The 26,511-nt window shown below is 43.9% G+C and overlaps 1 protein-coding gene across 1 annotated transcript in view; it reads left to right on the forward strand.

The window, feature by feature from the left end:
* The window catches only part of FRK (fyn related Src family tyrosine kinase), a 124,510-nt gene that overhangs the window by 61,568 nt on the left and 36,431 nt on the right, over positions 1-26,511 (forward strand). The window contains exons 2-3 of the mRNA XM_029595235.1: positions 13,199-13,320; positions 21,065-21,228. Of these exons, the coding sequence (XP_029451095.1) occupies positions 13,199-13,320; positions 21,065-21,228 (286 nt within the window). The remainder of the gene's footprint in view (positions 1-13,198; positions 13,321-21,064; positions 21,229-26,511) is intronic.

A 26,511-nucleotide genomic window follows, 5' to 3' on the forward strand; every position in this document is an offset into this window, starting at 1 on the left:
CCAACTCCTCCTCCCCCCTCCCAACTAGACACCACAGGAGCCAATCGGCTCCCACCACTATGTGGTTTAAAAGAACCACCAATCCAAGAGCAGCAGGAAGCAAGAGGAGCCCGAGGGCCGGCCGGCCACCTCGAGGCTCCCCTCTCCCCTGCATGACGCCAGCCAGGCTTGCATTAGCGAGCCTGGCGCCATATTATCTTGGTCGGGCAGGCATGAAGCCTACCCGACCTCCCATTTCCTGCTGCACCAGGTTGATGCTCTGCAATCATGAGACCTTCCTCCTCCAAGGCAGCACCAGGGATGCCAGACTTCTCATACGTACTCTTCTGTAAAATGAGTTGTGTCTAGCCCATTCCCTTATACAGTCTTGTCAACCAGCAACATTCTTCTCAAGGGGATTCTTTAGTGAGCATAGAACTGAAAAATTTGTTTAATATTGCTGACATTTCCTTGTCTGTCTCTGTACATTGTTCCTTGTCACTTTTCAATTTCCCTATACCACTTCGGGCTTTCCTTGTTTCTTTTATATATCTGAAAAATGTTTTGTTGGCTCTCTATCTCTTGAGCAATCCTTTTTTCTGCTTGGCCTTTTGCTTTTCTGATTTCTTTCTTTGTCTCTCTCATTTTCACCAGGTATTGTTCCCTGTGTTCCTCTTTTTGGGATCCTTTATACCTCCTGAACACTGTTCCTTTTGCCTTTATTTTTTGCACCTCCTTTGAGAACCAGGTTGGTTTCTTTTTCCTTGTACTTTTGTTTACTTTTCCAACATATGGATTTGTTGCCTTTGTATTAGTTCCTTTCAGTTTGTCCCACTGTTGTTCCACCTCACCCATTTTCTCCCAGTCTTCTAGTTCTTCCTCCAGGTAATCCCCATTTTGTCAAAGTTTGTACATTTGAAATTCAAAACTCGGGTCTTTGTGTGACTTCTTTGTACCTTATTCGAAATATCAAACCATACCATCTGATGATCACTGGTGCTCATGAGGGCACTTAATAGGAGAATATAGACATTGTCTTGATTTGGGCGCACTAGGTCCAGGATTATACCTTTCCTCGTGGGATCCATTATCATTTGCTTGAGCATAGCCCCTTGGAGGGCATCTACTATATATCTACTTCTTGTAGCTTACGCACAAGGGATACTCCAGTCTATATCCGGGAGATTAAAATCTCCAAAGAGCAACACTTCTCCCTTCTTTTCCATCTTGTCCCCATTAAATTTCATCTGCCATTTGGATGCCCGATCTTCCAGTCTCACAAGGTCCTCTTGCAATTTATCACAATCCGCTTGTGATTTAACTACTCTGAATAATTTTGTATCATCTGTAAATTTGATCATCTAACTTGTCGTATTCCTTTCCAGATCATTTTATTTATTTTATTTTATTTTATTTTAACACTTTTTTATACCGGCATTCGTAGGACACATCATGTCGGTTTACAAGTAACTGAGAAAGGAAATTACAATTAACGGGGGAGGGGGGTTAACTGGATGATATACAAAGGTACAGGAGAAGAGAGTCAGCAAGCAGAGTTACAACTATTTGCATTCATATTAGGATTAGATATGCAAATGAACTAATGAACAATGTTAAGGGGCATTTATAAATATATTGAAAAGTGCAATATTTCTCTGACCTATACTCCTCCCCTCCTCCCTGTGACTCTTCGCACATACAGGGGTACTTGGACCGTTTGGATTTGCCCAAGCTCGGAGAGCCGCAGGGGGAGATATGGCAGCTCCTATCACGTTGGGCGAAATTTGGGCGGCTATTCAAGCACTCCCTAATGGGAAATTGTCCTGGGCCTGATGGATATCCTATTGATTTCTTCAAGAAATGTTTTTCGGACGTGGGACCCTTTTTACTTTCTCTGTATAATCAAGCTGGTCTGACTGCTTTTTCTTTAGGATCCTTAGGTGATGCTACTATATCTCTTATTCACAAGGGAGGGAAAGACTCGACTAGCTGTGGATCATACCGCCCGATCTCTCTTCTAAATACAGATTTTAAAATTCTGGCCAAAATCCTGCAGCTTCATTTAGAAACTGTCCTTCCATGTTTAGTGCATCCTGATCAGTCTGGCTTTGTCAAAGGTCGGATCTCTATGTCCAGTACACGACGGGTGATCAATATTATCCACCTTGCCAAAGTGCTTGGGATAAATGGCCTCATTATTTCCCTTGACGCGGAAAAGGCCTTCGGCCGTGTATCTTGGCCTTATTTTGTATATTGTGCTGCGTCATGTGCAATTGCCGGTGAGTTTCTTGCAATGGATACAGGCTATGTATGAAAAATCCCAGGCTCAACTTCTCATAAATGGAGTCCTGTCCCCGTGGTTTCCTTCCCCCTTTCCCCTCTTCTGTTCGACCTTACAATCGAACCCCTGGCTGCTCATATCAGGCAGTATGCAGGGCTTTCAATTTGGATCTGCCATGCACTCTATTTCTTTATATGCGGATGACGTACTTCTTTTTCTCTCCAATCCCCATGTTTCGGGCCCAGCCTTGATGACTGTTCTCGCTACCTTCAGTGCAATTTCTGGTTATAAGTTGAATTTCGCTAAATCAGAGATTCTTCCCTTAGGTCCCTGTATGGTGATTCCATTTTGTCTGAAGGAATTTAGTGTGGTTGAGAAAGGTTTTCCTTATTTGGGGATTTTTATCCCCCATAATCTCTCTGAGCTTTTTTCTAAAAACTGTGATGCGATCTTGGCTTACACCAAATTGAAATTACAAAAGTGGGCTCATTTGCCACTCTCGTGGGCCGGGTGTATCAATCTGGTCAAGATGGTTATTTTGCCGAAGTTTTTGTACTTATTCCCACATATTCCTTGTAACATACCAGCTAAGATTTTTCATTCTCTACATAGTATTGTTTCGCAGTTTATCTGGAATTCCCATAGTCCCCACATTCGGCTACGCCAATTGTGGCTTCCCAAGCGACAGGGCGGGATGGCTCTCTCCAATTTTAGATTTTATTACTGGGCTGCCAGGCTTCTTGCTCTTAAAGTTTGGTTTCGGCTTGTGGGAGCAGTCTGACGCTTGAGCAATAGAAATCTGAATTTGCGGATTTAGCCATGCTGCCCTTCCCACCACTTGACTCCCCGATTCATCGGAGAGTTGCTAGACTTAATCCCATTATAGCACATACTCTTAATATTTGGCAACAAGTCACTCGATATCTGCAGTTGAACTCAGAGCCTCTCTCCCACCTTGCCCCTATTTATGGAAATGCTCTAATCTCCGGTCACACATTCTCCCCGGTTTTCAAGGACTGGAGAGAGAGCAGCCTGTGTCACCTGATACAACTATGGGAGGATGGGTAATTTCAAACCATTGAGGAGCTGAGCTCCTAATACAATCTCTCGGCCTCCTCTCATGCTTAACTACCTTCAACTGCGCACCGCTCTCTCTGCCGTCTTTTGATCTGCAAGCGCAGCTCCCAGACCCTCCTGGTTAATACACATATCTGTCCGACCCTGATGCTTCCTGGAAGGGTACCTCCCTCTTATATAAAGGTATTCTTCAGGGAAGCATGGGTACTGTCACCCCTCAAGCTTTAATTGATTGTTGGAATAGTGACTTGGGCACTGCTTATAACACCCAGACTTGGAAATGGATCTGGACTAACACTCACCGCAGCTCTATCTGTCAACGCCGTATTGAGTTAATGACTCGTCTGTTACACAGAATGTACCTCACCTCCCCGTTTACTTTCCAAACATATCCTTTTCTGATAGCTCACAATAATAGTGGGGCTGCGGTGAGCGAGGGACTTAATATCCGTATGTGGTGGCATTGTAATAGGGGTCCAATTCTTTTGGAAGAAGGTGGCAAACAAATCGGTGGATATTCGGCAACTCCCTGTCCATCTATCCCCTTGTCTGGGTCCTACTGGGAAGGTGGGATGATCCCTTAGTTCCCCTGAAGTGGAGACGGTTGGCGGGTCATCTTTTATTAGCTGCCCGGTTTACTGTAGCTACCTTTTGGAAATGTAACCCTTGATTTGATTTCTGGATGAAACAAGTACGACACTATAGCAGATTTAGAAAAATTTAGAAAAAATACGTGAGCAATTAAAATTTAACGCCATCTGGGAGCCATACATAGCAGCCCACCTGCCTATGGCTTAACTCGCTAGGACGTCTGGTGATTTAATTTATACTCTCTTTTATGTTTTAATCTATGCTGATCTCTTCACTCCTTTGTTTTTAAAGGTTGCTTGATATACATGGTTGTACAACATTATTATTCAGCTTACATTATTGTGACTAGGATATGTTGGATCCTTTTCTCACTTACTGTATTAGTGTTTTGCATATGTAATTCTTTGTATTAACTGCAAACATTTAAATAAAGAGTTATAAAAGAAAGTATATTGAAAAGCTCGGGTCCTAGTTCAGATCCCTGGATAGATCTGGAGAGAAGGAGAACACTTAAAAATAAGGCAGGGCATAGATGCAGCTTAGCAGTATAGTAGCATACAAATTTCTCTTCACCCATAATCCAGCGTCTTCTCACGCTTGTGTCATGATCTCAAAGTCCAATGTGGTATCGCTGCACATAAATATTATCAAGGTCCTGAGATCTGTTTCCAGAGGGCGAGGCAATTAAGAAAGAGTGTACAATGTCCAGGAAACACTCCCAAAGCATGATAAGCACTGAATATAGAGATTTCTAAATCAAAGCAAAGTAGAAAGTCAGCAGAAAACTGTAACAGAGATCAAGCCTGTTACCCTGGATCAGAGGCTCTTTAGTGGCGTGCATGACTGTGGGAAATTTGTATACAGTGCACAATGTAAAATTATCCGCAGCTGCATTTCCTAATCAGTGAGGCTGTAGGGGACGGCAGAAAGTGTCTGCACTCAGCTGCTGGCCTGACCCAGATGACGTCACTCCCCTAATCCAGGAAGAGCATGGTAGAGATGTGCAGACCAAAAGTTTATGTTCATAAGTCCATAAGTCGAAAGGGGGGGGGGTCAATTTCGGTCAATATGGACATATGGAGAATTCCATAAGTTGAGTCTATGTCCATACGTGCAAATAAAAATTTAAACCCCTCACCCTCCTTAATCCCCCCCCCCCCCAAGACTTACCAAAACTCCCTGGTGGTACAGCAGGGAGTCAGGACGCCATTTCTGAACTCCTTTGGGAGGAGCACGTGACGTCGGCGTCACGTGAGAGTGACGCGGCGTCACGTGATTCCCCGCGCGTTCGCTCCGGGACCCTCGTTGCACCCAAAAGGAACTTTTGGGCAGCTTGGGGGGTTCAGAAATGGCGTCCTGACTCCCTGCTGTACCACCAGGGAGTTTTGGTAAGTCTTGGGGGGGGGATTAAGGAGGGTGAGGGGTTTAAATTTTTATTTAGGATCAACAATCGCGATTTCCAACGTATTCAACATAGCTATGTTGAATAAGTTGGAAATCCAATCGTTTTCGCCTCATCACTTTTTTAAGTTTAAAAAAAAAAAAAAGTTGCGTTTTACATTTAAGTTCAAAACGAATGCACACCCCTAGAGCATGGAAAGGTTACTTTTCTTCCTAGAGAGCAGGAGACAGGGAGAGCGTTTGCTGCACAACTTCCTGAGCGTGATCAATGCTCCAAACACCCTGCCAAAGCAAACGCTTCTAGAAACAGCACCAGTGCTGAAGAGAGAGCTGTACAACAGAGCCACAGCCCTGCCAGACTTCTCCCCTGCAATGTCTGAAGGTAGAGAAAGAGTTAAAGGAATAGCATCATAGTAAATAATGGCAGAAAAAAGACCAAACTGGACCATCCAGTTCTCACCAGAAAGTTTTTTTATAGTAGTAATTAGTAATTACCAATCAGTGCAGGTTACCCCCATGTTTCTGTTAAGGATAGTAACTGCCGCTCCGTGCAGGTTACCCCCATGTTTCTGTTAAGGATAGTAACTGCCGCTCTGTGCAGGTTACTCCCATGTTTCTGTTAAGGATAGTAACTGCCGCTCCGTGCAGGTTATCCCCATGTTTCTGTTAATGATAGTAACCGCCGCTCCGTGCAGGTTACCCCCATGTTTCTGTTAAGGATAGTAACTGCCGCTCTGTGCAGGTTACTCCAATGTTTCTGTTAAGGATAGTAACTGCCGCTCCGTGCAGGTTACCCCCATGTTTCTGTTACGGGCAGTAACAACCACTCCGTGCAGGTTACCCCCATGTTTCTGTTAAGGGCTGTAATTGCCGCTCCGTGCAGGTTACCCCCATGTTTCTGTTAAGGGTAGTAACTGCTGCTTTGTGCAGGTTACCCCCATGTTTCTGTTAAAGGTAGTAACAGCTGCTCCGTGCAGGATACCCCTATGTTTCTGTTAAGGGCTGTAACTGCCGCTCCGTGCAGGTCACCCCATGTTTCTGTTAAGGGCAGTAACTGCTGCTCCGTGCAGGTTCCCCCTATGTGTCTGTTAAGGATAGTAACTGCCACACTAGGTAGGTTACCCCCATGCCTTCTGTTAAGAGGAGTAATTGCTATTCTATGCTAGTTAACTCCATACTTTCTGTTAAGGATAGTAACTGCCACTCCATGCATGTTACCCTCATACCTTCTGTTAAGGGTAGTAACTGTCACTCGATGCTGGTTACCCCCATCCTTTCTGTTTGGGGTATTAACTGCTCCTCTGTGCTTGCTACCCTCATGCCTTCTGTTAAGGGGAGTAACTGCTGCTCTGTGCATGTTATGTTCATACCTTCTGTTAAGGATATTAACTGCCGCTCCGTGCATGTTACCCTCATACCTTATGTTAAGAGTAGTAACTGTCACTCAATGCTAGTTAGCCCCATGCATTCTGTAAATGTAGCAACTGCCTTTCTGTGCAGGTTACCTCATATTTCTGTTAAGTGTGGTAACTGCTGCTCCATGCAGGTTACCCCCATGCTGTCTGTTAAGGGTAGAAACTGCCCTGCCATGCAGTTTATTTATTTTATTTATTTATTTAACATTTTTTATGTACCGAGGTTCTGGTTACATTGTTACTAATCACTTCGGTTTATATAAAACTTAAAAATGACTTAACACAAGTGTCTTACAGAGAACAAGGAAAATGAGGAACTTGGAAAAAATTGAATTAATTAAATAGCACCTTATAACATATATACAATTTTAAATAGCAGAAATCTTATAAATTGGAGATTAGGATCAATCATTTAGCAAGTGGCTGAAATATTGGGAGGAGGGAAATTGAAAGTAATTCAAGGATTATTAAGCAAAGTGGGATAGAATGAAATTGACCAGGAAGGGAGAGTGTTATAAAAGATCAGTTCCGGCGTAGGCTTGTGTGAAAAGCCAAGTTTTGAGTCTTTTTTTGAATGTGATGGGGCATAGTTCGAGCCTAAGATCTGCGGGGAGAGAGTTCCATTGGTTAGGGACCTGCTGTGGAGAAGGCTCTTTTGTTTGAAGAAATTTTGAATAGAGGTGTTTTTAGGGAGCCTTTTTGTGCAGATCTCAATGGACGGGAGGATGAATGTAGTTGCAGAGGTATCCTGAGGTCGAGGTGTGAGGTTTTGTATATAGATTTATGGATGGTAGAGAGGGTTTTGTAGATGATTCTATATTTTATAGGGAGCCAATGGAGATTCTTTAAAATTGGCGAAATATGGTCCCTTTTTTTTGCTTTAGTTAGAATCCTAGCAGTGGCATTTTGGAGCATTTGTAGAGGTTTTAGAGAGATATTTGGGAGCCCAAGTAAAAGAGAATTGCAGTAATCAATTTTTGAGAATATGATTGCTTGCAAAACTGATCTGAAATCATGGGGGTGAAGTAAGGGTCTGAGTCTTTTTAAGACTTGGAGTTTGAAAAAGCATTCTTTCACGGTGTTACTGATGAAGCTTTTGAAATTCAGTTGGTTATCCATGAAGACTCCTAGATTTCTGACCCGGGGAGATAGAGGAGGTGGTGCCAGAGGATGAGTGTTGGAGAGCTGGTAGTTGCCATCTTGGGTGATCATGGTGATCACCCAAGATGAGTTTATCACCAAGCCTTCTGTTAAGGGTAATAACTGTTGCTCTTTGCAGGTAACCCCCATGTTTCTGTTAAGGAAAGTAACTGCCGCTCCAAGCAGGTTACCCCCATGTTTCTCTTAAGGGTAGTAACTGCTGCTCCATGCAGGCTGCCCCTATGCCTTCTGCTAAGGGAAGTAATTGCCGCTCCATGCAGGTTACACCCATGCCTTCTGTTAAAGGTATTAATGGCCGTTTCATACATGTTTCCCTCATATCTTCTGTTAAGGGTGGTAACTGTCACTCAGTGCTGGTTACCCCATCCCTTCTCTTCATGGTATTAACTGCTACTCTGGGCAGGTTTCCCCCATGCCTTCTGTTAAGATTTTAACTGCCGCTCCGTGCATGTTACCCTCATATCTTCTGTTAGGAGTAGTAACTGTCACTCAATGCTAGTTACCCCCATGCTTTCTGTTAAACGAAGCAACTGCATTTCTGTACAGGTTACCCCATATTTCTGTTAAGTGTGTTAACTGCTGTTCCGAGCAGGTTGCCCCCATGCCTTCTGTTACGTGTATTAACTAGGGATGTGAATCGTGTCCTCGATCGTCTTAACGATCGATTTCGGCTGGGAGGGGGAGGGAATCGTATTGTTGCCGTTTGGGGGGGTAAAATATCGTGAAAAATCGTTAAAAATCGTGAAAAATCGAAAAATCGAAAAACCGGCACATTAAAACCCCCTAAAACCCACCCCCGACCCTTTAAATTAAATCCCCCACCCTCCCGAACCCCCCCCCCAAATAACTTAAATAACCTGCGGGTCCAGCGGCGGTCCGGAACGGCAGCGGTCCGGAACGGGCTCCTGCTCTGAATCTTGTCGTCTTCAGCCGGCGCCATTTTCCAAAATGGCGCCGAAAAATGGCGGCGGCCATAGACGAAAAAGATTGGACGGCAGGAGGTCCTTCCGGACCCCCGCTGGACTTTTGGCAAGTCTCGTGGGGGTCAGGAGGCCCCCCACAAGCTGGCCAAAAGTTCCTGGAGGTCCAGCGGGGGTCAGGGAGCGATTTCCCGCCGCGAATCGTTTTCGTACGGAAAATGGCGCCGGCAGGAGATCGACTGCAGGAGGTCGTTCAGCGAGGGTTCCGGCGCCTCGCTGAACGACCTCCTGCAGTCGATCTCCTGCCGGCGCCATTTTCCGTACGAAAACGATTCGCGGTGGGAAATCGATCCCTGACCCCCGCTGGACCTCCAGGAACTTTTGGCCAGCTTGTGGGGGGCCTCCTGACCCCCACGAGACTTGCCAAAAGTCCAGCGGGGGTCCGGAAGGACCTCCTGCCGTCCAATCTTTTTCGTCTATGGCCGCCGCCATTTTTCGGCGCCATTTTGGAAAATGGCGCCGGCTGAAGACAACAAGATTCAGAGAAGGAGCCCGTTCCGGACCGCTGCCGTTCCGGACCGCCGCTGGACCCGCAGGTTATTTAAGTTATTTGGGGGGGGGTTCGGGAGGGTGGGGGATTTAATTTAAAGGGTCGGGGGTGGGTTTTAGGGGGTTTTAGTGTGCCGGCTCACGATTCTAACGATTTATAACGATAAATCGTTAGAATCTGTATTGTATTGTGTTCCATAACGGTTTAAGACGATATTAAAATTATCGGACGATAATTTTAATCGTCCTAAAACGATTCACATCCCTAGTATTAACTGCTACTGTGTGCAGGTTATCCCCATGGCTTCTCTTAAGGGTAGTTACTGCCGCTCCATAGAGGTTACCCCCGTGTCTTCTGTTAAGAGTAGTAACTGGCTTTCTGTGCAGGTTACCTCCATGTTTCTATTAAGGGTAGTAACTGCCACTTAGTGCAGGTTATCCCCATGTTTCTGTTATATGTAGTAACTGCCACTCCATGCTCGTTACCCACATGTTTGTGTTAAGGGTAGTAACTGCTGCTTCGTGCAGGTTACCCCCATGTTTCTGTTAAGAGTAGTAACTGCCGCTCTGTGCAGGTTACCCCCATGTTTCTGTTAAGAGTAGTAACTGTCGCTCCATGCAGGCTACCACCATGTTTCTGTTAAGAGTAGTAACTGCCGCTCCATGCAGGTTACCCGCATGTTACTGTTAAGGGTAGTAACTGGTACTCCGTGCAGGTTACCTCCATGTTTCTGTTAAGGGTAGTAGCCCTCGCTCCTTGCAGGTTACCTCCATGCTTCTGTTATGAGAAGTAACTGCTGCTCCATGCAGGTAATCCCCATGTTACTGTTAAGGGTAGTAACTGCCACTCCATGCAGGTTACCTTCATGTTACTGTTAAGGGTAGTAACTGCCACTCCGTGCAGGTTACCTCCATGTTTGTGCCACTCTGTGCAGGTTTTCCCCAAACAGAAATGTAAACTTTAGGTGTTTCAGAAGATATCCCATTTCTCCATTTGTATTCTCTAGCCAGTCGGGATTATCTGCATTATGAATTCCACTACGGTTCTTGTCTTCACCATCTATTCTAGGAGTGTATTTCATGCATTCACCAGCCTTTCCATGAATCAATAGTTTCTGTCTATGTTCCTGAGGCTTTCCCTTTCATTCAGAACAGATATGATTTTTCTGCATCATCAATTCCTTTCAGGTATGGGATAACCCCAGTCTCTCCTTTCCTCCAGGATATACATATTTAGGTCCTTTAGTCTCATCTCATATTTCCACATCGTTTTGGTTGCTTTTCTCTGGACCGCTTCCATCCCATCTCTAGAACAGAACACAGTGTAACTCTGGGCTGACAGTTCCTGACAAAGGCCTCAACGGTCCAGAGCTCTAACCAGTTCTTTCACTCAAATCTTTCCTTGATTACCTGAGTGGGGTGAAGAAAGCTCTTCTAGGCCTAGTGCATGGCTGTGCTCTGTATACCCAATTATGTACTTATGTACACAGCATAGATGATCCCTTTGAAAAGTATAGTGCAGCAATAATTACGCTGGTAAGATGCTGGTTTCCCATACAATCTTTACTGGAACTTTGTACATTGCTCAAAAGTTCTTTACAGCGGCAGTTCCACAATTAAGCTCTGGAATTCAATGCCAGAGGATGTGGTTAAGGCAGTTCACTTTGCTGGGTTTAAAAAAGGTTTGGATAAGTTCCTGGAGAAGAAGTCCATAAACTGCTATTAGTCAAATTGACTTAAAGGGTAATTTTAAAAGCCCAACATGCGCTGAAATAAGGGCTGCACGAAATGTCGAGCTGACGAATATGCGTACATATGTGCCCATGCACCACTATGAAATTTTCTGTCCTTGGGACTAACCATTGCTTATTTACAGTATTTACTGCTTGAGTACTTGTCAGGTATTTGTATCCTGGATTGGTCACTGTTGGAAACAGGATGCTGGGCTTGATGGACCCTTGATCTGACCCAATATGGCAGTTTCTTATGTTACCTTTAGATCTTCTGTTGTGAACTTACACAATTGCAATAGCCAGTTCTCCCAATTCAAGCCTTCCCTTCCTTCCTGATGTAGGGCAAGGTTCAAACTTCCCTCGCATGCAGATGTAATTTTGGATGTTTAGTCAGTGCATTTAAATCCAATGAAGCAGTCTCTTGACCTGCTGCCTCTGCCGCAGAGCACTCTCCTGGATGGTACTGGTTGTATTTCTCTTCTGCCTCTATCTGTAGTACATGTAAGTGACCCCTGATAAGGATTCATAATGACTCCTCACGCCTCCTCTCTCTTCCTCTTTCTCTCTGGACCACTGTAATTATCCTCAAGAATATTGAAGATTTCTGTGGTTGCTGCCCAATGAAGGTAAGGGTATCAAATGAGTTACTAGAGCAATGAAAATTCAGAGAAACTCAGCAAAAACAAAACAACTGAGGCAGGGAGGATGGAAACAATTCCCAAGTCATCAGTAAGAAAAATTCCATAACCATCCACCTCTCCATTTAATCAAGACTCATTCCCTGAGCCCACACAGTCTTTACTCCTCAAACAGAATAAACCAGGGATAACCACCACATGCCGCTCCTGTAAGGGGAAAAACTATGAAAACATTTTTTGAGGATGAAGTGGAAAGTTTCATACATTGCTCAGTTACCATTACCAGCCGGTAATGTGCATTCACAGTATAATCATAAACTGTCCACCTCCGACCCTTTTTTTTATTTATATCTATAGTAATTCAGCTTGTTCAACGTAAAAAAGAAGCTCTTTCATAAATTTATCCAAAAAATATCTTAGATTGTCTTCTTAAAATATTCTTCTTTTCAAAATGTTAATCTATGGATTGCTCTGGTCAGATAGTGTTGCCACATTAGAGCTAAAAATTGATCATGGTTACACAAACTCTTGTACAATATAAATTGAAAACCGACATATCTTTATCACGGTTACTGTCCACCCAACAGGGCTTCATTTCAGACCTGCCAGTCTTTCCTCAAGGGATGTCAACCTGACTCATGTCGTCGGAAATTCAACGAATTCCTGATAGCGCTTTGCTGTTAATCCAAGTGCTTATAACTTCTGTTTCAAGATGCGAGCAGCCCTGAGAAGCACACAGTCTCTATTTCTCTTTGCCGCGAGCGGGATAGGTCCCACTTGCGGCACCACATGGCTGCTTTTCGGCGCCCCCTACGGCTCAGCACCCTAGGCGACCGCCAAAATTCACCTAATGGACGTGCCGGCCCTGCATATGGGGATACACTTAAAGATCAAACATGTATACCCTAGAGGAAAGCGAGATAGGGAGATATGATAGAAATATTTAAATTCTTCCAAGGTTTCCATGCACAGGAGGCGGGTCTCTTTTAACGGAAAGGAGGCTCTAGAACCAAGGATCTAGGGATGAGGATGAAACGGGGTAGGCTCGGGAGTAATCTAAAGAAGTATTTCTTTATAGAGAGGGCAGAGAGTGTGGTGGATGCATGGAGCAGCCTCCCAGTCAGACAAGGACTCCACTATGAACTATGGAAAATGCGGAATGTAAAGGCTTTCAAATAAATAATTAAATAAGTGAGGACAGTATCTGAATCCAAGAAAGCACGGGACAAGTAGAGGGGATCTCTGAGGGAAGGCTAGGGAATGCAGAGCGGATGGGCAGACTGGATAGGCTGCGTGGTCTTTTTATATCATCACGTTTCTGTGATTCTATAATGTGGCATATTAAATTCATCTTCTAACCTCAGGGGATATCTGTTATAGCCAGATGTTCTTTGTTTCATTTTGTAGTGATTAAAATAAGCTCTTAAATGCGGTTTTGTACCTTTTTATCCAGGTGGTTCTTTGGAGAGCTAAAACGAGCAGATGCTGAGAAACAGCTGATGTATCCTGGAACATGTGCAGGCACATTCCTGGTTCGAGGAAGCGAAAGCCAGAAAGACGAGTACTCACTGTCAGGTATTAACATTTTGTATTTAATAGTCACAAGATCAAGCCACCTAATGTAAGGAGTTAGAGGCTGATATCCAAATTTAGGGCCTGATTCATCACAATATTTTCCCATAGACAGAATGGGAGAAAAGCCTCAGTGGATCAGGCAGTTAGGTCCCATTTTCAGTCAAACAGGATTCCAAATTATTGGCTGAAAATTGACCTAAATGTAGCCCTGCTGTTAAATGGCTTAGATTTAGATCCTTAGTTTGGTGTCCACTGCTGAAAGTCAGTGCTGAGCACTAGGGATGTGAATCGGTACCGGACTCGTTTCCGGTATCAGGTTTGGGTAAAAACCACGGGAAATCTTCGTTCCCGCGGTTTTTACCCATTTAAATCAGCTGTGTCGTGCCGAAAAAAACCCACAACACCCTGACCATTTAAATTTAATTCTTTCTAATCCCCCCCCCCCAAAAAAAACTTTTTAAAAAGAACCTGGTGGTCCAACGGAGGTCCCGGGAGCGATCTCCCGCTCTCGGGCCGTCGGCTGCCAGTAAACAAAATGGCGCCTATGGCCCTTTGCCCTTAGCATGTGATAGGGTATATGTGCTATTGGCCGGCACCTGTCACATGATAGGAGTAATAGATGGCCGGCGCCATCTTTAAAAATGGCGCAGGCCACCAGTGGTCCTACCATGTGACAGGGGCCGGCCAATGGCACGGATACCCTGTCATATGCTAAGGGCAAAGGGCCATCAGCGCCATTTTGATTAGTGGCAGCCGACGGCTCGAGAGTGGGAGATCGCTCCCGGGACCCCCGTTGGACCACCAGGTACTTTAAAAAAGTTTTTTGGGGGGGGGGTCGGGAGATTGGGGGATTAGAAAGAATTAAATTTAAAGGGTTGGGGTGGGTTTGGGGGTTATTTTTAAGTGCCCTTTCTTCCCGCCCCCCACCCCAAAACAATAAAACCCCACAAAAAATTTCATGGGGTTTTCCTATCGGGTTCGGGGGCCCCTCGAGTTCTGACGAGTTTGAAAATATCTTCTGATATTTTCAATCGTCAGAAAAACGATTCACATCCCTACTGAGCACCTAATTATTTCCTTATCCTAATTCCACCCCTCTAGTCATCCATTTTTAGTTTTCTAAATTTGGAACGCAGCCCTAGAAAATTTTGAAAAGGGCCAATACAGGATCCTAAACCCTTTGGAAATCGGTCTCTTAGGTGTCCAGGTCTGCATAAATGTGAATTCCCCCTGCCGAGTGCTACACTTAGGAGCCTGGAAGTGGACAGTGCCAGGCTGGGCATTTTGCACTGATTTCCAGAGCTCAATATCTACATTTAAGGAAAGAAATAGCAGTCCTAGATTTTGAATCCTCAGATATTTAATTATACAGCCTAAAACATAGGAGGCTGAAAGGGTTTAGGTGTAAGGGAATCCTACTGGAGGAAACCCAAAAGCTCGCAAAAGTCCTACCTGAGTCCAAAGTTCTGTCTCTTGCCCACTGCCTGTGCCCTGATCCCTTTGGGGTGAGATCCGTTGGGAGTCTCCAGATTTGATGTTTTGTTCCATTCTGTGTGACTTCTCTGGGGGGAAAAGTATGATGTTTCCAGTCTTGAACAAAGTTCTCACTCTCCTAAATCCAAGTTATGAGGAGGAGTGGGAAACAAACCTCCACACTAACAAAAGGAGGAAAATTCAAATGTCTCTTAAGTCCAAAAATCACACTCCGGGTAGTGCTGTCAATATTTTGCTTCCTCTACAGAGTACAGGGGTAGCTCACAGGTCTCCAACCGCTGCCTTCAGTTCTGGGGCTTGTCCCTTTCCCTAGAACAAAAATAAATAAATAAATAAAAATCCTGCTCTAAATTCTCTCAGATCTTCCAAAAATGAGGCAGACCTTCTCAGACAGGGAATGCACTGAAGAGGAATCTCCTCTAAATGTAGGAAACGCAATAAGTTGGATTAGTGGGCCCAAGTCAGCTGGGGAAAAAGAAAAATAGCTCCTTATGCTTCAAGAGCCAACTCAAGATAATCACATTCTACCTTTAACTCTACCTTATGCCCTTGGAATAGCCAATCACAGTAGGCTCATTAGAGAGACTGCAAAGGAATGGAAAATCCCACTAACAGGCAGATTCAGTAAAACATGCGGGAGAGCCAGCGTTCCTAGCGCCTCCTTATTAGAGGAAGAGGCAGCTGTCAGTGGGTCCGACAACCAACGCTTAATTTTACCGGTGTCAGTTTTCGAACCTGCTGACAGCCAGGGGTTTGGAAAACGGATGCTGGCAAAATTGAGCGTCTGTTTTTGAACCCGCTAACTGGCAGGCAGATTTTTTTTTTTGTTTTTAATTTTTGAATCTTCCTACTTAATACTTGCTAGGATATTAAGTCGAAGGATGTACAGAACAGCAGAATTTTCTGCTGTTCTGTACACTTTTAAGAGTTGCCTAGAACTTAACACCTGCTCTTGGCAGGCATTAATTTCTGAGAGTAAAATGTGCAGCTTGGCCATGCATTTTACTTTCAGTATTCCAGGTGACTAACTAATAGGCTCATCAACATGTATTTTCAGGTGGTGAGCACTATTAGTTTCGGGGGGGGGGGGGGGGGGGGGGCGTTGGTCTTGTGTTTTCTATACACTATTACCCCTTACAGCCGAGCTCACAGTTCTGTATCGGACTGTAAGTTATAATTAGTCCTGATGTTAAGGGACCTAGGGCCATCTAGTGGCTAATCGAAGGTCATCCACATAGAGAGGCTTTGAGCTAATTTTTGAGCTTGTGTAAGTTTGTATTTGCTTGCCACTGTTAAGAATTTTGAGAGTTTGGGGATGGTAGACTGAACTAATTTTGTGAGCTAGTATAAGTAAGTATTTATTTGTAAGTATTAGAGTTGTGAGTTTGCAAAAATCACTTACTTGATCTGAAAAAGTGAGAATAGGGAGGATAAGAACTGCGCGCAGTAGAACCTATGAATTTGGCCACGCATAGTTTTACCATAATAGTTTCTAGCGTGCGTATATCCCATAAGTGCTTACTATAAAAAACGACTTTCAATGCATTTGAAGATTTCAAATGCATTGAAAGTCCGTACTTTATCCACCTATTTTAAAAATACACATGCAAATTTTTAATATGTGAAAGTAAACTGGGACTTTCTTGTGTAAGTCCCGAATACACGTGGAAGTCACCAATTTTAAAACATACAAATGTTGAGGAAATGAAACACTTTATCAATTAGTCCACCAGTTTGCTTAGTCCTTCTCCAGGCCATCAAGACCATCCTGCTTCTTCAGCCTTCGATAGCTCAGGTGGTAGAGCGGAGGGCTGTAGAGGAGCCTGAACTCCTACAAGTCTACAAAGTCAGTACTACACAATGAACACATTTAATATCATAATTAGCAGGGGTAAAAATATGCAAGGAAATTGAAAAATGTGTGTGCGTCTCTTCTGAAATAGCAACCTACCTGCGAAAGTGTGGAAGGGCCTTAGAATGCCCTTTTTTTACACACACACATATGTGTGCATGAAAGTGAAGATACATGCACATTTTCAACGTTTATAACATATGGATTAGGCGAGCAGAGGCTACTTACACACGTAATGTTTTGAAAATTCACCTTACTGGTTCCTGGGCAACAAGTCATCAGTTTGATTCCCACCCCTAATCTACCACCCATTGCAGGCTCTTTTTCTTTTATATAATACCCTCCCCAGTTAGGAGGGAAAACTTCAAAATAGGAGTCCATTAGCGATTTTGAATAAAATACAATTCTGATTTTAGTGACTGAGTAAGGGGCTGGATTTTAAGAGGTACTCGCGGGTGTACATTTCTGTGTGCATCCCGGCGCGCACAAATGTACGCCCGATTTTATAACATGCGCGCGCAGCCAAGTGTATTCAAGTGCCACAGCTTATCCGAATAAGTTCAAGTTTGTCCATCTAAGTAGCGGGAAAGGTGCTACTTAGCCGAATAAGTTGAAAATTAGAATGATAAGTGTGTGCAAACTATAGATCCGCATATTTGTACTTCCAGTTTAAAGAGGATACGCATTACTTAAAAGCTTTTACCCCCATAAGTCAGCTTTTAAATACTTAAGCCAGGGGATTTTATAACATGCTTGCGACAATTAAATAACCAGTTATAACATTTAGTCTGCCAGTTCCCCCAGTCCATTTGCAGTTTGTAAAGATCCTCCTGGCTCTTCAGCCTGACCTCTCCTCTTTTCACCCAGAACCCCTTAGTCATTTTTTCACTCTGTGTTTATGATCACTTACACTAGATAATGAGCAGGAGGATGTACGCAAGTAAAAGACGTACGCATGTCACTTTGGCAGGTTTTAAAATAGCAACTTTTGGGGCTTATTTTCAAAAGGATTTCCACATGTAAATGTAACTACTATTATAGCTATTTTCAAAAGCCATTTACCTGTGTAAAATGCAGTTATGTGCATATATCCTATGGACAATTCAATGGGTAATATTATAGCAATTTTCAAAAGCCTATCTACATGGGTAAAGTACATTTACATGTATAAAACCCAGTGCTTGATGGACCCTCAGTCTGATCGGGTATAGCAATTATTATGTTGTTATGACAAATGGGAAAAAAATATTTTTATACTCAACATATAATTAAGCTCTGGAATTCGTTGCTGGAGGATGTGGTGAAAGCTGTTGTGTGGCTGCATTTAAAAAAGGTTTGGACAAGTTCCTGGAGGAAAAGCCCGTAAACCATTATTAAGGTGGAGTTGCAGAAATCCACTTTTTGTCCCTGGGATAAGCAGCTTTGAATCTATCTACCTCTTGGATTGGCCATTGCTGGAAATGGGATATTGGGTTTGATGGGCCTTTATTCTTACGTTCAAAGACTTTAAGAACATAAGAACATAAGAAAATGCCATACTGGGTCAGACCAAGGGTCCATCAAGCCCAGCATCCTGTTTCCAACAGTGGCCAATCCAGGCCATAAGAACCTGGCAAGTACCCAAAAACTAAGTCTATTCCATGTAACCATTGCTAATGGCAGTGGCTATTCTCTAAGTGAACTTAATAGCAGGTAATGGACTTCTCCTCCAAGAACTTATCCAATCCTTTTTTAAATACAGCTATACTAACTGCACTAACCACATTCTCTGGCAACAAATTCCAGAGTTTAATTGTGCGTTGAGTAAAAAAGAACTTTCTCCGATTAGTTTTAAATGTGGCCCATGCTAACTTCATGGAGTGCCCCCTAGTCTTTCTACTATCCGAAAGAGTAAATAACCGATTCACATCTACCCGTTCTAGACCTCTCATGATTTTAAACACCTCTATCATATCCCCCCTCAGTCGTCTCTTCTCCAAGCTGAAAAGTCCTAACCTCTTTAGTCTTTCCTCATAGGGGAGTTGTTCCATTCCCCTTATCATTTTGGTAGCCCTTCTCTGTACCTTCTCCATCGCAATTATATCTTTTTTGAGATGCGGCGACCAGAATTGTACACAGTATTCAAGGTGCGGTCTCACCATGGAGCGATACAGAGGCATTATGACATTTTCCGTTTTATTCACCATTCCTTTTCTAATAATTCCCAACATTCTGTTTGCTTTTTGGACTGTTTGCTTTTTGGACTGCCGCAGCACACTGCACCGACGATTTCAGTGTGTTATCCACTATAACACCTAGATCAATTTCTTGGGTTGTAGCACCTAATATGGAACCCAACTGCCTTATGTGCTGACTTTGTCTGGATCTGCAAGTGGCTGAGCAGCCTGCTTCACAAGGCTGCTGTGTATGGCACAAACACAGCTTAAGTGAGTGGCGAGCAATCCCTCCTGCTCAATTACATACCCTAGCACGGAGAGAAGAGGATCTGTGGGGAACAGTAGTGCTGGGAGCCGTGAGCAAGCAGACGTCTGTTGGAAGTTTGAGGTTAGGCATAGTGGCCAGGAAAGCTAGCAGCCCAGCGACACCAGAGAGAGAGATCTGCAGCTGCATGCATGCTGAAAGCCCCCTAAGAGACTTATTCTGTAGCATATTTTAAAAAGGAAATGTTGCTGATGATAACTGATAGGTGGGTGCCATCTTGTGGCTGATTGTTATATTTCCCTGTTTTCTACTTCAAGTTTGTGTGTTGTTTGCTGGGTTATACGGCATGGTGCTGTTAGCCAGCAGATTTCAGTTGTCTTTATTTCTGTATTTGAAACAAGGCCTAAATTTAGAACCTAGGGAGGAGAACTTTCAAACGACTGCATGTGGCGGTATATACTCATGTATCTGGCCATACGCATATTTGTTAGACTATTTTGTAATATGCGCATATATGTGTGCGTTTTTAGATTCGTGTTAATTCTGCCATGCACCTTATGCGTGAATACATGCAGTGCACTGAAACCACGTATTTTACCCACCTATTTTAGAAATATACACGTGTATATTTTACACATGAAATTAAACTAGGACTTATGCAGCTTAAGCCACAATTTACAGGTAGAAATTGGCCACATTTAAAACATGCGTACATCAAGATCATGAGAGGTCTTGAACAAATAGATGTGACTTGGTTATTTACACTTTCGAATAATAGAAGGACTAGGGGGCATTCCATGAAGTTAGCAAGTAGCACATTTAAGACTAATCGGAGAAAATTCTTTTTCACTCAACACACAATAAAGCTCTGGAATTTGTTGCCAGAGGATGTGGTTAGTGCAGTTAGTGTAGCTGGGTTCAAAAAAGGTTTGGATAAGTTCTTGGAGGAGAAGTCCATTAATGGCTATTAATCAAGTTTACTTAGGGAATAGCCACTACTATTAATTGCATCAGTAGCATGGGATCTTCTTAGTATTTGGATCATTGCCAGGTGCTTGTGGCCTGGTTTGGCCTCTGTTGGAAACAGGATGCTGGGCTTGATGGACCCTGCTGACTGGCTGGGAGGTCTGGGGGAACCAGGAGGTGTTCAGACTGAAAAACCAGGAGGGTCTCGATGACCTGGAGAAGGACTGGGTGAACTGGTGGAGTAATTGGTAAACTGGTTAATTTCATTTACGAGCGCATATTTTAAAACTGGCCAAGCTACACATGTAAGTCCTATTTTACTATACATGCATATATTTTTAAATCAGGTAGGTAAAAGTTTTCATGTTCAATGCATTGATGTACATGGTTTCAGTGCATTGCATGTATTCATGTGTATGCTGCAGGGTAGAAATGCAAGTAGTTTTTGAAACCCACATATGTCATACGTGTGTAATGTATTGTAAAATATTTGTGAGGATTTGTTTGCAGCCATAAAAGCGTATATGTCCCTGCGCATATTTGTTTGAAAGTTATCCTGTATATAGGTAATTTTCAAAAGGAGGTACACATGTAAAAGTAGCATAAGTAACAGCAATTTTCAAAAGCCCATTTATGCACGTAAAGTCTTTTGGAAATTATCTCTGGAGAGTTCCTGGTTGTGAAGAAGTGAAAAGAGCAGGAAGTAAACTGATTCTTAAAGGTCTTTATCCACGATCAAATGTTATCTTTTTAAAGGGAGAAAAGGAGACTGTAGGGGATAGGGGAGAAAAAAAAGGTAACTATGCAAAAACACAATTAGACAAAGCCAATAAACTACCAAGAAAAGTTACAAGGCGAAAAAAAAAACCTAAACATTTTTTCCGGGCCCTTAAAACATTTGGCTGGTGTTTGAATTTTTCAAATATTTTTCCACGTCTTCGAGGACATTGCAACCCCTCAGGTTTAGTTTGTATGAACGATTGTATTCACAGACTCTCTCTTGGTTTTCAGTGTTTGATGGGACTTCGGTGAAGCACTACAGAATCAAATTGCTGGATACAGGAGGATTTTTCTTGGCCCAAAAAAAAGTGTTCCCAAATTTGTCTGCTTTGATTGAGCATTACATGAAGTACAGCGATGGACTTTGTGTCACACTTGGCAAACCATGCGAAAAGGTAAAGCTAGAATAGATTTATTACCAACTCTTTTTGCTGATGATTGAGCTGATGATAGTCTCTCATTTTTCTCCGGAAATGCAGCAAGATTCTTTGTAAGCTCACTGCCAGTTTCCTGCGCAGTGAAATTAGTGATTTGTTTTTCTACTGTAGGGGTTCTAGCTTTGGTCTCCTTAGTCTCGCAGTGATTTTAGCATTAGGGAGCTTGGTCCTGCAGTGATTTTAGCATTAGGGAGCTTGGTTCTGTAGAGTTCTAGCTTTGGTCTCCTTGGCCCTGCAGTGAGTTTAGCATTAGAATATAACAACATAAGAAGTTGCCTTATTGGGTCAGACTAAGGGTCCATTAAGCCCAGCATCCTGTCTCAAGCTACTCTTGCTTATTAATTAATATGGATTTTTCCTCTAGGAACTTATTCAAACCTTTTTTAAACCCAGTTGCACTACCTGCTGTAACTACATCCTCTGACAATGATTTTCAGAGCTTAATTGTGCATTGAGTGAAAAAGAACTTTCTTCATTTACTTTTAAATGTGCCACATGCTAACTTCATGGTCTGCCCCCTAGTCCTTATTATCTGAAAGAATAAATAACCGATTCACATCTATCTGTTCTAGACCTCTCATGATTTTATATTTCAAATCTTTTTATTTTATTAGTTTTGTTTATTAAGTTTTATATACCTTTGTATCACATATACTATCACAACGGTTTTGTTAGCAACCTGCTCCCCAGAGGGGAGGAGTTAGCAATCTGTTATAGATCTGCTCCCCCAGAGGGGAGGAGTTAGTAATCTGTTGTGAATCTGGCTGCTGGATACTCCCGTAGAAGGAGGCATTAACAATCTATTAGCAATCACCCCGCCAGGGGGCAGAGTAGCACTCTGTTATGGATCTTGCTAAGGAGTAGCAATCTGTTAGCGCTCTGCTCTTCCAGAGGGAAGGAGTAGCGACTGCTATGCTTGTTCCTGTAGAAAGATGAACCAGCAACCTGTATGATCTCCACAGAGAGATAGCTATCTTGATATGGATCGGCTTCTGCAGAGAGAGGAGTAATGGTCTGATATGGGTTGGTTCCCACAGAGTGGCAAATGATAATACCGCTCTATCAGTGTAGGAGTAACACTTAGTAGAAATAGTGAATCCCTGAGCCGATGGCAGATGACAGCGCCCTCAAGTGGAGATCCTGAGAGGGACCACCGGCTAGGCTGGAGTATTGAGACAAACACAGATAGTTCTTTTATTAGACTGGAAGTAGAACCACCAGAGGTGGCAGTAGTGAGTTGATATGCCTGACAGGGCTGAAGTCCCTCTGATACTGGAACAATGATCTCTGGGTTGCTGAGCTGTAAGGAGAGACCATAGGTAGTGAGTAGACAGGGTATGCTGGGCATAACCAGTGGTAGATGATACACTCACAATTTGTAGATCTCTGTAGTGTCTTCTGTATGCAACAGAGAGTCTTCAGTATACAGGAACAGGAGCCGCAGGCAAGTACTGGTTTCTGTAGGCAGTCTGAAACAGAACTCACAATAACTGTGTATGGGACGGCTTCTGGAATAGAAGAGAGGCTAGAAGAGATTTAGGTTCGTAGGCCCTCGTGGAGCGAGTACTGGTTCCTATAGTTAATCTGTAATAGTAATCCATTAGATATAGGTATGCGATATCTTCTAAGGAAGAAGAGAATATGAGAAAGGAATTAGGAACATAGGCCCTCGTGGAGCGAGTACCGATTCCTATCTGCAATCTGCAATGGTAACTCACGATCTCCGTACCTGCGATAACGTCTTAGACTGAAGGGAGCCTTAGCGATTAGGAACAATGGCCCTCGTGGAGCGAGTACCGGTTCCTGTCTGAAATAGGACTCACTGTGTTTATGTCTGCGATCGCCTCCAGGCAATAGGAGTCTTCTGAGTCTTCAGGAACGTAGGCCCTCGAGGAGCGAGTGCCGGATCCCGTCCAACAATCTGAAATCAAGAATAAGAGAGTGGAGACCCCGAGGAGCAGGTACTCCTGGTAGTTTGAAAAGGCCAGCGGTGGAGAAGAATTCCCCAAGCTGACTTGGAACGTAGTTGCAAGTAGCGTGGACTGCTGAAGCAAGTCCCGTTGGAGTTCCTTGCTAACTCGCTTGTAGTTAGCAAACATAGACCTTTTAAATTGAAAATGGAATGCGTCATTACGGGGGGACGCCCCCAAGGTTCACGCCCTTGCTGGTACAAAGTCTGGAGTGCGCGTGCGCCCTTACGTCATCAGGAACATGGGGGATCCGTAGCGTCAAGCCAGCCTGGGGATACCAGGACTGAGAGGCGGAGAGAAGATGTGGCTGCATCTGTCCATCTGAGCTGAAGGGAGTTTCCACAAAGGTAGAGAGGGTGGAGCGAGGGCGAGAATAGGCACAAACGCAACAGGTTTACAATATTATAAGAAAAATAAAATACAATTACAGGTATAAAATCAATAAAACTCGCATGTAAATCGGCTATATAAAACATAGATATCAAGCAGCTATATAGAGTAAAAGTAATAAATAAATAGAAACTAATAAATTTTAAGCAGTAAAAATAATAAAAAGATTAAAGACCTCTAAAAAGTAAAATCAGGAGTTAGGCTGGGCTCAATTGGGTTCTGCATAAGCACAGCAGAATAACCATGTTTTAAGTTCTTTCTTGATTTTTTTGTATCGGCTTGTAGTCTCAGATCCGTTGGTAATGTGTTCCAAAATTTGGGGCCTGCTATAGAGATTACTTGTTCTCTTACTTGACTTAGGTGTGCTGAGTTCACTGAAGGAATCGTTAACAGGCCTTTGTTGGCCAACCTTCGGTTTCTCTGGGGGGCATGCAATCGAATAGCCGTATTTAACAAGTCGGTTTGTTTGCCGTAGATAATTCTATGTAGGATGCAGGCTATTTTGTATTGTATACGATATTTTACAGGTAACCAGTGTAATCAAATCAAAATGGGCGTAATGTGGTCAGATTTTTTGCTACCTGTTAAAACTCTAGCTAGCGGCTGCATTCTGTAGGACTTGTAGAGGATGAATTATAGATAAAGGAAGACCAAATAGAAGGGAATTACAGTAGTCCATACTGGAAAAAATCAAAGACTGTAATACTGTCCTAAAGTCCTTTTATTCAAACAGAGGTTTCAGTTGTCAAAGAGCGAGAAGTTTATAGTAGCCTTCTTTTAATTTGATTGATATATGGTTTTTAAAACTCAAATCAGTGTCTAATATGATTCCGAGATCACGAGCATGGTCAGTTGGTTTTATTTTTGTGTTATTTGGTTAAACTTCATTTCTACATTTCCTTTCCAGCAAAATGATTTCAGTTTTATCCATATTTAATACAAATTTCATATGACAAAGGAGCTGGTTTATAATATTGAGATAAACTGCAATTAATTTATATGTTTTATCAATTGTATTCTCAATCGGGATCAAAATTTGAATGTCATCTGCATAGATATAAACACTCAGGCTTAAGCCAACAAGTAGATGACATACCGGCAATAAATATACATTGAAAAGGGTGGCCGAAAATGCTGACCCTTGTGGTACCCCGGTTTCAAGGGGAATTTTTTAGACATAGTGGGGTGGATTTTAAAAGGGTTACGCGTGTAATCCCGAAAACCCACTCCTGTGCGCGCTGAGCCTTGGGACGCGTGTAAGTCCTGGGGCTTGAAAAAACTGGGCGGGGTGGGGCTTGGGCATGGCCAGAGGCCTCTCCACCCCAGGCTTGCTTCAGCCTTTACCAGGCCTTCGGAACCGTGGACTCACGTGGCAATCCACTTCGTGGTCGACCTGCCACCATCCAGTGGCAACACGGCCATATGGGTGGTCATTGACCGGTTTAGTAAAATGGCACACTTTGTGCCGCTCCCAGGATTGCTGTCCGCCCCACAGCTGGCCCAGCTGTTCATCCAGCACATCTTCAGTCTACATGGCCTACTAAGGAGCATCCTTTCAGATCGAGGGCCTCAATTTACTGCCAGGTTTTGGAGGGCCCTCTGCCAAAAGTTTGATGTTACCTTGGACTCTATGTCTGCCTACCACCCGCAGACCAATGGTCTTGCAGAGAGAACGAACCAAACTTTGAAGCAGTTTCTCTGTATTTACGTCAAGGAGAAACAGGATGACTGGGCTAGCCTGCTACCCTTGGCGGAATTTGCACTCAATTCACATCTCTCCACGGCTACCAGATCCTCACCGTTTCAGATAGTATATGGGAAGCAGCCACGCCCGCTGCTGCCAGTTCCCATTCCAGTCATGTCCCCGGTAGCCCAACTCTCTGCAAACGAGTTATACCGCCTGTGGGTCTCCACACGGCGCGCGCTGATCAAAGCCAGTCAGGCGGCGAAGAAGGCCATATCCGCCTCTGAAGCTGGGTCAAAAGGTATGGCTGAGCACACAATTCATCCGCCTGAAGCTGCCATCAGTGCAACTGGCCTCGCGATTTATTGAGCCATTTTCCATCATTCGACAGGTGGGTGCCGTATCATATCAGCTTCGTCTGCCGCCTTCCCTCAAGATACACAACACATTCCATGTTTCCCTCTTGAAGCCTCTAGTGTTATTGTGGCCTTCCAGCACGCCTCCGACTCCCCAACCTATTGCCTCCGAAGATGAGCTTACCTATCAAGTCCGAGAGGTCTTGGATGTGAGAAAGCATAGGAAGAAATGGGAGTACCTGTTAGCGTGGGAGGGGTTCGGTCCCGAAGAAAACACCTGGGAGCCATTGGCGCACATCTTAGACTGGGGCTTGTTTGAGCAATTCCACAGGGACTACCCGTCTAAGCCCAGGCCTCCGGAAAGGCACCCTAAAGAGGGGGGGTACTGTTGTGTTCCATGCCCATGGACAGCCACGGGTGCGGCCCCCTACCATGCCCGCGGCGGTTACCCGCCGCGGGAGTTCTGAAAGAAGCCCCGGATCCGACGTCCCATGATCTGACATGGACCCCGGTGCTGGTCACCGGGTGGGGAGCCATCTCTGCTCCTCCCTCGCGGCGTCCAGTGGCGTTTCCTCCGTGGAGGAAATCCAAGATGGCCACCGCCATCCTTAGACACGAGGCTGCGCCCCCTTCTCAGAATTTAAGGGACCTGATCCCTTTAACTAGAGGAAGTATAAAAGGAGACTTCCTCTGCTCATTCGTTGACTTGACAACTTTCGGGTTAGTCAGGTCTGCTTGCTTTGGTGAGTTCTTCTACTTCGGATCCTTGGTCCTGTCTTGTCTTGGTGTTCCTGGTTCCTGACTTCAGATCGGCTAGCGGTGATTCCTGGTGTTTGACTTC

This window comes from Rhinatrema bivittatum, chromosome 3 (assembly GCF_901001135.1).
Source record: "Rhinatrema bivittatum chromosome 3, aRhiBiv1.1, whole genome shotgun sequence".
Classification (NCBI taxonomy): Eukaryota; Metazoa; Chordata; class Amphibia; order Gymnophiona; family Rhinatrematidae; genus Rhinatrema; species Rhinatrema bivittatum.